Here is a 10,672-nt window from a genome sequence, read left to right as displayed (position 1 = left end):
CCGGCAGTGGCGTCAGCGCCCGCCCGGCCGGGCGGGGCCGCGCCGCTGAGGGGCCTGAGGGGCCCGGGCCGCTGCCCGTGCCGGCCGCCGCCGCTGCCCGGGGCCGCCGCCGCTGCCCGGGGCCGCCGCTGAGGGGCCTGAGGGGCCCGGCCGGGCGGGGCCGCGCCGCTGAGGGGCCTGAGGGGCCCGGGCCGCTGCCCGTGCCGGCCGCCGCCGCTGCCCGGGGCCGCCGCCGCTGCCCGGGGCCGCCGCCGCTGCCCGGGGCCGCCGCCGCTGCCCGGGGCCGCCGCCGCTGCCCGGGGCCGCCGCCGCTGCCCGGGGCCGCCGCGGGCCTCTGCGCTGTGGCGGCCCCGGGTCGCGCTCGCTCACTGTCCCGAGGGTATTTAAATAGAGAAGGGCCCGGCCGGGTGCACCAAAGCCGCTCCATCACCGCCCTAAGCCGGGCAGGGGGAGAGCAAACAGAACGAAAGGCTGGCGGGGCGAGAGCAGGGCGGGAGAAATCTCTCACCCAGCACCCTTACGGCACACATGGCCCGGCGGGAGGAATCCGTTTAATTTATTTTGAGAGAAATCACAGTAGGGTAACGAGAAATAAACCCACATCTTAATCTGCCACCGCTCCGGGGTGTCGGACTCGGCTGTATTCGCGATTCTCGCCCTCCTCCCCCAGCGCTGAGGAGCAGGGCATCCATCACACGCTCTCTCCCTCCCTCAAGGGTCGGGCTGCTCAGAGTTTTCCCCGCTCCAGCGTGGGGTATTTCCCACGGCGTCAGTCTTCCAGGGACAGGCAGCTCCGGTTCGGGTCCCCCATGGAGTCACAGGTCTTGCCAGCAAACCTCCTCCCTGCACGGGTCCGCAGGTCCTGCCCGGCCCCTGTCCCAGCACGGGCTGCCCACGCTGCTCGGGCATCGCCCTGCTCCGGCCGGGGGCTGCACCCGCTGCCCTCCGTGGGCTGCACATTCCCCACCGACGCTAGGCTCTGCAGGGCTGTTTCTCACATATTCTCCATTCTCTTTGGCTGCACATTGCTCCTGTGCAAAAAACTGTTTCTCCTTTTTTATTATGTTATCCTAAAGGTGCTGCCGCCATCACTGATGGGCTCGGGTCTGCCCTGGAGCCGAATGGTTTTGGCTTCATTGGGCACGGGGATAGCTTCTGACAGCTTGCCACTGAAACCACCCCTGCAGTCCTCCACACTCCTCCACTAGCACAGCCTGGCCCTGCAAACCCAATGCATTAAAATGGTTTGTCACATCGCAGCCACACAATTGGTCTGTATAAATTTCCCATATGCAGGCCAGAGAGTTCAGCAGGGTTTGTCTGGTTGAGTTTTGGAGAGCTCCAGCAGATTTTCCCCCTTCCCTTATAGCAGGTAGAAGCTTGCTGAGCCTTTAAGTTCACCCCTCCCCCCCCCAACAAGAGTTCCTATAATAGTTTAAAAAAAAAAAAAAATGCATTGAAGCTATTTCTGTATGGTACCAAGGCTTTCTCTCAAGTATAAATACAGAAAGATGAGAAGGTGGGAAAAGTTAAAGGGCAAAACACATGGGGAACGCACTTTATTTAAAATAACTTTTCAGGATCCATTTTATTGCAAGGTAAAGCAGAGTAATGCAACATTGCAGTAAGAACAATAAAGTACTTCCAGGAACAGAAGAAGCAGCTCAGCCTGTTTATTAGAAATGCATTTTTACTGACTAATTAGCATAACATCTCCTGAAGTGGCCTTGGGGCTTTTCTCTCTGCTTATCCTTTTCCTCAGATGCAAGTTTATGTTTGTTCCCTGTGCCCAGAGTGCTTGTTGTGGAATAAAGCCTATTACGTACCCATGGTAAAGAGCTAAACTGTAAACTCTTGAAAGCTTTCCAAGAATCAGTGGAAGATCATGCCAGCTTTCCATGTAAAAGTCTTTTCCATTTCCTCCAAGAGTTTCCAAACTCCATCTCTCAGGGCTTTAGGGTCTGTGAAATGAGAGCTCCACTATTGCTGGGAGCCAAGGGGGAAAAGCAGGTCCCCCTCTCTTCCAGCTGTGAGAGCTCCTCATCCAGAATGTGCCCACAGAACAGTGCAGAAACAGAGACAGATTCTGGCTTTTAAATTACAGAAATTGCTCCCTTCCTGTGTGCTGTGGCTCTGCAGATTCAGGGTGCAGCTCTGAACGTGTCTGAGGAGGATGAGGTACTGGAAGTACTGCTCCGTTACTGGAGCAGAGCCCAGGACTAGGAGGGAGATCACTCTTACTGTGATCAGACTCTTTCCTCTGGCACTGGGCCTGAAGTGCAGGGCTGGCCCTGGCAATGGCCTTAGAAAAATAAACATCTTAGTTCTTTTCCTTACTGGAACAAATAAAGACAAAAGCTGCCTGAGGAGCTCCAGAGGATACATCTGAAGGACCCGTATCTCCGCTGGGTACAGGCAAAGCAGTACAAATATTGGTCCTGTCTTTGGAAATGCTTGAACTTATCTCTCCTGTTCTTGGGCAGGTGTGGGAGGGCTGCTGCCGTGGACATGAATAATTGGTGTCACAGGTCAGATATACTCTTCCTGTCATCAACAGACAGGGAACCAACAACTGTTGTGAAAACAAGTAAGTTCCTTTCCCTGCCCAATTTCCTGTGCTGGATTGAGCAATTTGGGTCAGAAAAGGAACCCCAAGTGTCTCATGACTGGTAACAGAACTCAGCACCCACGGAAAACCACTTTGCCCTGGGCCCCAGTGGATTGCATCTGGCCCTGGGCAAGGGGCCTCCTGTGCTGTTGGAGTGTGTGAATTATGTGTCTGTCAAGTGTCCTGACCTAACACTTCACTTGCTGTAGATCAAGAACTGGTCAGCTTTGAAAGGATGGAGGAAAAAAATAATGTACTGGCTATAATTCTAAATTAAATAAGTAAGTACAAAAATACAGAAGCATTTTAAGCTTTTTTTCCTTATCATAATGCCCATGCTGACACTGTTATCTGGAGCCTCCTGAGCAAGACTGGGTGTCTGCAGACACATGCAATCAGTCAGAAATTACTAAACTGAGTGCATGAAGCTGCTGGCTGGCCAGTTCTGCTTTCGCACAGGAAGCCAGGGCAGACCATAGTGCCCTTTGGCAATAATGCTGATCTGGTGGAGGGAGTGGGAGAGGTGTGCTGAGGGACTGCAAATTTCCTTTCCTTCCTTATTTTACTGACCCAAGATCTGGAAGCAAAGATTCATAATAGCTATTCTCAGACATCTGTCAAGTTTGGATCCCAGCAGACCACATGAGACACTAAGAAGGGATGAAGGGATCGGAGGTGCAGATCTCTTTGACAGCAGTTGAGGAATTCCATGGGCTACGTCCCTTACAGCCACTCAAGAGCTTTATTAGCTCAGACTCTCTTCACCAGACCATGTAAGCTGCTTAGAAGAGGCACCCAATGATACTCAGAGCTCAATCTGTTCTTCCAGGTCTTTTAGAAGTCCCTTACAGCTCTGATGCTGGATCCACTGCAAGAGCTGGGCAGGCAGAGGAGCAGGGATGGTGCTATCTGGACTGACACAATGGGTAACTTTGGCACACTCAGCTTCTAACTGCTCACTGCAGAGGCTCAGTGACACACTGCTTTCATGTTAAAGCAGTCATCTAAGCTGTTCTCAGTGCCCATGAGAACACCAGCCTGGACAGATGGAGCTTTGCTGCCAGATTACTGCAGGTTCCAGTTCTGCCCATTGCATGTGACAGAAGAAATGAGCGTCCGTTCTTCTGTCTAATTGGAAAACGAAAATGTAAAAATCCTGGTCCTCTGTTGTGTCCTGGTGCCTCTTCTTGAGAAAAGATGAGTGAATAATTCACACCTTTCCATGTGCAACCAGAAAACACTGAGTGGCTCTAACCGATCCTAATGGCATCCTCTTGGTGAATGGTGCCCTCAATCATCGTATCAGTTGTTTGCCTGGAGCATTTGCGACTCCCTTTCATGCTTCTCAGGTTTTCTGAAACATGCTTCTGAAACTTCTTGGTGAGGAAGCAGTAGATGATCGGGTCCAACACACAGTTCGTACTCAAGAGGCACAAAGTCACCTGGTGAGCATCGTTGAGCTGCTGGCGCAGCTGACAGTTTTCCTTCTTCCACTGCTCCAGAACCGTCAGAGTCCAGGGCAGGTGCACGATGTGATGGGGCACAAAGCTTATGATGAACACAGACAGCACTGTGCACACCATCCAGAGGGCCCTCTGCTTGACATGAGCGCTTTTCTTTGGATGCACTGACTTGGAGAACAGGGTCCTGATAATGACAATGTTCCAACCTAGTATTAAAAGGAAAATGATATAGAAGAGGATGCAGATGATGACATGAATGGCGAGAACAGCTGAAACACCACTCGTGGTGTCATAGCGCTCAAAGCACCGCGTGAAATTCCTGGAGTCCACCTCCTCCTGATTCGTATTATTGTCAAAAAGGTAATACAAAGAGCTGCCCACTATTATGATCCAGATAGCTGCTGATAGGTAGATACCTCTTCTCTGGGTGGTCAGCTGAGCAGCTTTAATAGGATTAGTCACAGCTTGGTAACGGTTGTATGTGATGACCATCAGAAAGGCAACAGAAGTGTAGGTATTAACAAAAAATAAACAGCCAGCCACGTTACAAAGGAAGTCAGGCATGATCCAGTCTCCATGGTGGTGGTAGTAAACAATCCACATTGGCATCGTAATTAAGAAGAGCAAGTCAGCTACTGTCAGGTTCACCATGAATATCTTGATTTCATTGAGTTTCTTGGTGGGGTAAATATGGGTGAAAATCCAGAGAACATAGCAGTTGGCAACAAAGCCTAGAATGAAGATAATGCTGTAGAAAACAGTGAAGAGGCTGTAGCGAAACTCAGAGTCTATGTGGCATGAAATGTAGACATCAGCACTGCCTTCTGCACCTCCTTTGCCTTTTCCAGACATCATGGTGTTGAGTGGCTATGTCTGAAGCTCAGTTTCCTGCCACAGCTTTTCTTCTCACCTAAAAATAGACAGCAGAAATCAAGCTGGTTGGTTTGGCACCATTGCTAAGGCAAACTTCACCTTTCTTTATCATTTGTCTATGACCATAGGAGTTCTGCTGATGCCTTGGTTCCAGCCAGACACCTGCCCTGCCTCCTTGGTCCTGTTTTTGAGCCCATTTCCACAGCACACAAACCTGTGTGTCTTCATCCAGCATTGTTTGCTGCAGTGAGGTCTCAGATCACTCATCTCTAATCTTAAAATACTTCCCTGCATGAAAGTTCTTAGATAACAGTAATCTGTTACACTGCCCTATCTCAAGCTTCTTAATCTTTTACTAGAATCAGGAGTGTTTTCTATGACTAATCTTCTCCTTGCATGTGGTTCTCCTTTTTACCCTGCCACTTCCCCCATGCCCCTACCTCCCACCATGGTTCCTGATATTTTTAACTTCTTTACACTTAAAGAATTCCGGATGTGAAACAATATGTGGTAAAAACTTCTCGCAGGATCCCAGAAGAGTTTGGGATGGAAAAGACCTTGGGAGCCCACCTAGCCCAGCCCCTGCTGATGCAGATTACCCTGAGCAGGTTGTGCAGGAGGGCATCCAGGCAGGGTTTGAATAACTCCAGGGAAGGAGACTCCACACCCTCTCTGGACAGCTTGTTCCAGGGCTCTGTCCTCACAGCTAAGAAGTTTTTCTCATATTCAGTTGGAACTTCCTCTGTTTCAGTTTATGCCTTGTGTCCATGTCCTGCTGCTGGGCACCACTGAAAAGAGTCTGGCCCTGTCCCCCTGACCCCCCCCTGCAGACACAGACAGACAGGGATGAGGTCCTCTCTCAGACTCTCTTCTCAAGGCTGAACAGCCCCAGCTCCCTCAGCCTTTCCTCCCCAGAGAGATGCTCCAGTCCCTTCATTATCTCTGCAGCCTCTACTGGACCCACTCCAGAAGCTCCATGGCTTCCTTGAGGGGTTTAATTATAGCTTGAGGAGCCCAGAAGTGGCTGCTGCACTCCAGATGTGGCCTCACCTGGGCTGAGTAGAGAGGCAGGATCACTTTCCTCACTTGCTGCTCCTGAGCAGGTGCCCTCCTGCCTCAAAACCTTCTGGATCCTCCCCAGCAGCAGGCAGTGCCAGGAACCCCCATCCCTCCTCTGTGGGCTGGGTCCCCCCCGGGTGCCCTTGTGCTGTTGTTCCTCATTTACAAATTCACTTGTTTGCAATTTTCCTCTGCAAATGGGGAAGTCAGCTGGAGCTGGAGCTTGCTTCCCCCAGTTTCCCCAGAATTGCAACCCTCGGTACTGCTCTCCAGTCGTTAGGAGAGGAAGGCAGCACTCATCTTCCTGAGGGTCCTGCCTTCCTTACCCCTCCCAGGTCTCTTAAGGACACAACAATTACAGGATTTGGGCCTTCCCAGGCAGCTGCATGTTGGGCAGTGCTGAGTTCCAAGTGTCTTCAAGCTCAGTTTTCCAGGCATAGTCCGAGCAGAATGGACACGCAGTGCTGGGAGCTGGCCCCAGGTGACACATGTGTTTCTCCTCATTCTCCTCATTCTCCTCATTCACCTTGACCTCTGCCATGCTTCTGAGAGCCCCTGATCTCCAAAGAGCAGTAGATTATTCAGGGTTTCGTCACAGGAAGTGTAATGTTTGATACACTAGTCTGACATTAGAGTAAGGAATAAAAACCCTATATAAATACCTAAGATAATTGGAGAATTTTTTTCCTTTTTTTTTTCCCCAAATATGCGCCATAAATTCACACTGCTGTGACTATCTGCAAATAGTCACTGCTGTGACTATCTGCAACACCAGCAAATAGTTCTGGTGCTTAGGGCTGAGATCTTTGCAATGAAAAGTGGTCTATTCCTGTGGCACCAGACCTGAGTATACCAAGAGTGAGAGGAAAAAAACCAGGTAATGCATCTCTCTAGCAGGATTCATGAGGAGAAGTGCTTATATCCAACACATGGGCACAGCTGCTGATCACAAAGTCCCTTTAGACGGTGCCCCAGGGCACTCTCCACCCACATCTCCATTTCTGGTTCTGCACAATGGCATGGTGGCCACCAAACTTTGCCCAGGAGTTCTGGAGAACTTTACTGGCTGCAGACTGCACACCAGCTGCCAGATTTAGCAGATGGGGTGGAAGGGAGAGTGAATATGCATGTCCTCTCCATGGCAGAATCCTGCACAGAAGCTTGAGCCACAGGGCTGTGCTCTGAAATGGAGGGGTGAGTGTGAGAACGTGCTCTGTGACTGCTTCCAGTCTGCTGAACTCTCTGGCAAAGCTGGTCTGTGGGAGATGGCAGTGCCATCTCCTGGCCCCAGCACCACCTGGTAGACCTCACCTATCTTGGATTAGAAGCTGTGCTGTGCCAGGGTCCTGCAGGGAATCACAGGAGAGGCGTCCTTTCCTTCCTATGAGCCAAGTGAGATGTTCTACAGAGCACAGCTAGAACATAGCACCATTCCCCACAGAATTTACTTAAAGCCCAATTCCCTCTTCAGCCTGAGGAACCCAGGCTGATGTCTCTGTACATTTGTGACTGTCCTGAGCCCTGGGGCTCTCCTCAGCCTGTCCTGCTGAGGCAGTTCCCCTTTCTCTGAAGCCCGTTCGTGCTGCCTGTGCCAGCAGAAGGGTGAGCAGGGGGCTGTGGGTCCTGTTCCCTGCTGCAGCAGCAGCCTGTGCTGCCAGGCCAAACCCCCTGAGACCTCCAGCCCAAGCCAGTGCCTTGTCCACAGTCCCCCAGGCAGTAAGCCCAGGTGGTTTGTACCATCAGCTGCACTGGATGCAGGGCTGAAGGTGGAAGTAAGCACCTGCCCATCCTGCTCCCAGTCTACAGACTGTGCCATGGACTGTGCCCTCCCAGTCAGGATTTACTGGCTTATGGATGCAAGCAAGCTCTGCCATCAGCAAGAGTATATTCCAAGAGGAATAGTACTAATAAAGCATATTTTCTGCTTACCAGAGTTGAAAAAAAATCAGCACAAAATGTCCATCTTCAGCCTCAATAGCAGAGAGGGGTTCACTGAGGATGCTTGGTTGTCTCCCAGATGTTATTTTCCCTGCCCTGGGGCTGGACAGTCTCTGCACTGGCAGCTCTTAAGAGCAGGGCACCAGAATGGAAGCAACTGTAACATGACTGCAGAGTCACTAGAGGAGAGGAAATGTGTGACATCAGCTAAAGGAAATGAGAATAAAATAAGCAGTAGAGGAAAGACAATTAGCCACAGCAAAGTCCTTAAGGCTTTTTCCTCAGAGTATCTCTGCTTCTGATGATCATGAAAGAGAGCAAAATTGGGATTTTCCTCTAAAGGCAGAATAGAAATCAATTCTGTGTCCCCAGTTAGATTTGGGAATAGACAAACTTTTGGAGCATCTTTCTCCCAAACATATAAGTGGCAGAAGAGCCTCAACTTAATAATTTCCAAGAAAGGGATAGGAAACTCATATATGGACAGATCATTTCCTAGCACTCATCTTCACCTTTGTGCTGGAACTAATTCAGGAATTCCACCATCCCAAGTATCCCTTTATCTCAGGGATATTCAACAGACAGAGACACCACAGCAGGGCAGATTGTTACCTGTCCCATAGACCATCACATTATGGCCACTGTTACCTGTGGCAGCCTGAAGATCACTCAGCATGGTGATGCTGATGGTGGGGTGCTCAGAGACACCAGTGATGAGCAAAGCTGCACACATGTCCCAGCCAAGCTGCAAATCCCAGGCTGTAGCTCCCATGGCCACAATTAACCTGCCCTCCATGCTTGCCTCTGTTCTTACATCTGCACACAGCACAGATGTGAGCTTAGAGCAAAAACCTCTCACCTGAGACACCTACAGGAACCAGAACCCTGAGTCTGGTGCTTGGGGGTGCTTGGGGTCACTGTGAAACACACTGGAATAGCCACAGAGTCCATCACCAGGACAGAGGGGTCTCCAGCCTGCCACAAGGCTGCTGAGCAGTGGCAGGGCCCAAGCAGCAGCAGCAGAGCCCAGTCTGCACTGGAGTTCCTCTGGAAAGGCTGGGAAAAGCTCTCCTGGTTCTTCTCAGGAAATGTCCCCTGTGGCAAACATTCCATAGAAGGTCCTGGCCATGTCCATGCTGTTGGGGCACCAGAGACTCATGGCTTCATGTCCTGGGAGCCACGGGGACAGGCTGAGGGTTGTGTGCCCTGGGTCTCACCACTGAGGACACCAGCCAAACTTCTCCAAGAGCAAGCAGCTGGCACAGACATTGGGACACTTTCAAGTCACACTTTTGTTGTTGGGCTGGTGAGTCCTGAGCTGTGAGCTGGAATATGGCAATTTCCTCATCAGTGAGGGAGAAGGGTACTGACAGAGGGGCCAAGGTGGACAGCAGCAGTGCTGCTCTGTCAAAGCGCTGGCTTTTGGCTCACCTGGCCTCAGGAGCCCCAAGGTTTTGGGCAGCCATCTCCATTCCAGAATCCACCTACTGTCTGTGCCAGTGCCTGGATGTCCCCAGCCAGGGGCAGGCAAAGCCCCAGCACCAGTCTGGACTTCTTTGCCTGGGTTGGCTCTTCCCTGGTTCTTCTCCAGAGGGTGCAGGTGGCCTCTCCCAAGGCCACTACAGAGGGAAACACCTGGCATGCACTTCAGCACAGTGCTCTGAAGGTGTGCATCCAGGTGCCAGGCAGCCCCCAGGATCCCTGGGTGAGCTCCAGCCAGGCTGGAGATGTGCAAGTGCTCTGCAAACTGCAGGACAATCCATGTCCTGCTGCTCTGAACCCCTCTCAGGGAGAGCTCCAAGACAACCAGAAGTCCATGGGCACCACAACTGGCACAACAGCACAGATGGCCAAGGTATTTGGAAGCTCCTTGAGCAGAGTGGAACCCCTGCAATGTGAGGGAGCCCCACAGCAACTGCACCACATGGGATGGAAGCCTTGGCAGGGTGGGCTGCACCTGGGGCTGGCATGTGGAGCAAGGGACAACCAAGCTCTGTCAGGCCACATGAGGGTGAGCTGAGGCTCCTGCAGTGATGCCCCAGAGCTGTGCTGGCATGGAAGCTGCAGCCATCTCCTTCCCTCTGCCACCAGACATCCTCCCTCCTTTCCCCTTCCCATCAGCTGCTGTAAGGATGAAGGAACCTGACCCTTCATGGATGAGACAGAGCCCCAGCTCTGCCCTTTAAGCTGCTCCTGGGGGTTTAAACTTAAAACCAAACAAGATCCTGCTACAGAGGTTGGCTGACAGCCAGCCCAAGTCTCTGGGAAGAGCAGCCAGCAATGTCAGGGGCAAGGGGAGTGCTCGTAGGGGATGAAGCAATACTTGACAAATCTTGGTTCACTGTCCTGCCACAACCCAGCCCTTAGAGGAAATGAAAGCCCAGGGGGTTTTGGGCTGGGGAGGAACCTCCTAGAGTCTCCATCCTTCCTCTGCTCAGCCCTGCAGCATGGCCATTCTGCATCAGCAGGTCCCTTTGCCCCCATACAGCGCCCACAGCCACCACCTCCCTTTTACTCCCTTCCCACCTGGGGACCCTCTTTCCCTGCTCTCCTGGCCCTGCTGCCAATTGCTGAGCACTCCAACATTAAGATGCATTTTGCCAGAGGAGGCTGGGCTCGTTCAGAACTCCTGGCAGTCTAGCTGCCCTGTGCTTGACACTATTTCCTGCTCTTCCTGCCCAGAGAATGCACACACCAGCTAACAGCTCTGACAGCTATGCAAGGCTGAGTT

General features: G+C 51.9%; 1 protein-coding gene across 1 annotated transcript; it reads right to left on the bottom strand.

The window, feature by feature from the left end:
• Nucleotides 1–3,386: 3,386 nt before the first annotated feature.
• Nucleotides 3,387–8,100, bottom strand: PTAFR (platelet activating factor receptor). The gene is made up of 2 exons (XM_021554772.2): nucleotides 7,933–8,100; nucleotides 3,387–4,981 (listed from the first exon to the last, which is right to left on the bottom strand). Exon 2 carries the CDS (start codon nucleotides 4,924–4,926, stop codon nucleotides 3,859–3,861), a length of 1,068 nt encoding a protein of 355 aa, XP_021410447.1. The 5' UTR covers nucleotides 4,927–4,981; nucleotides 7,933–8,100; the 3' UTR covers nucleotides 3,387–3,858.
• Nucleotides 8,101–10,672: the final 2,572 nt, after the last annotated feature.

The sequence above is a fragment of the Lonchura striata genome, chromosome 26, assembly GCF_046129695.1.
Source record: "Lonchura striata isolate bLonStr1 chromosome 26, bLonStr1.mat, whole genome shotgun sequence".
Taxonomy (NCBI): Eukaryota; Metazoa; Chordata; class Aves; order Passeriformes; family Estrildidae; genus Lonchura; species Lonchura striata.
This window is presented reverse-complemented; position numbering and strand designations above follow the sequence as displayed.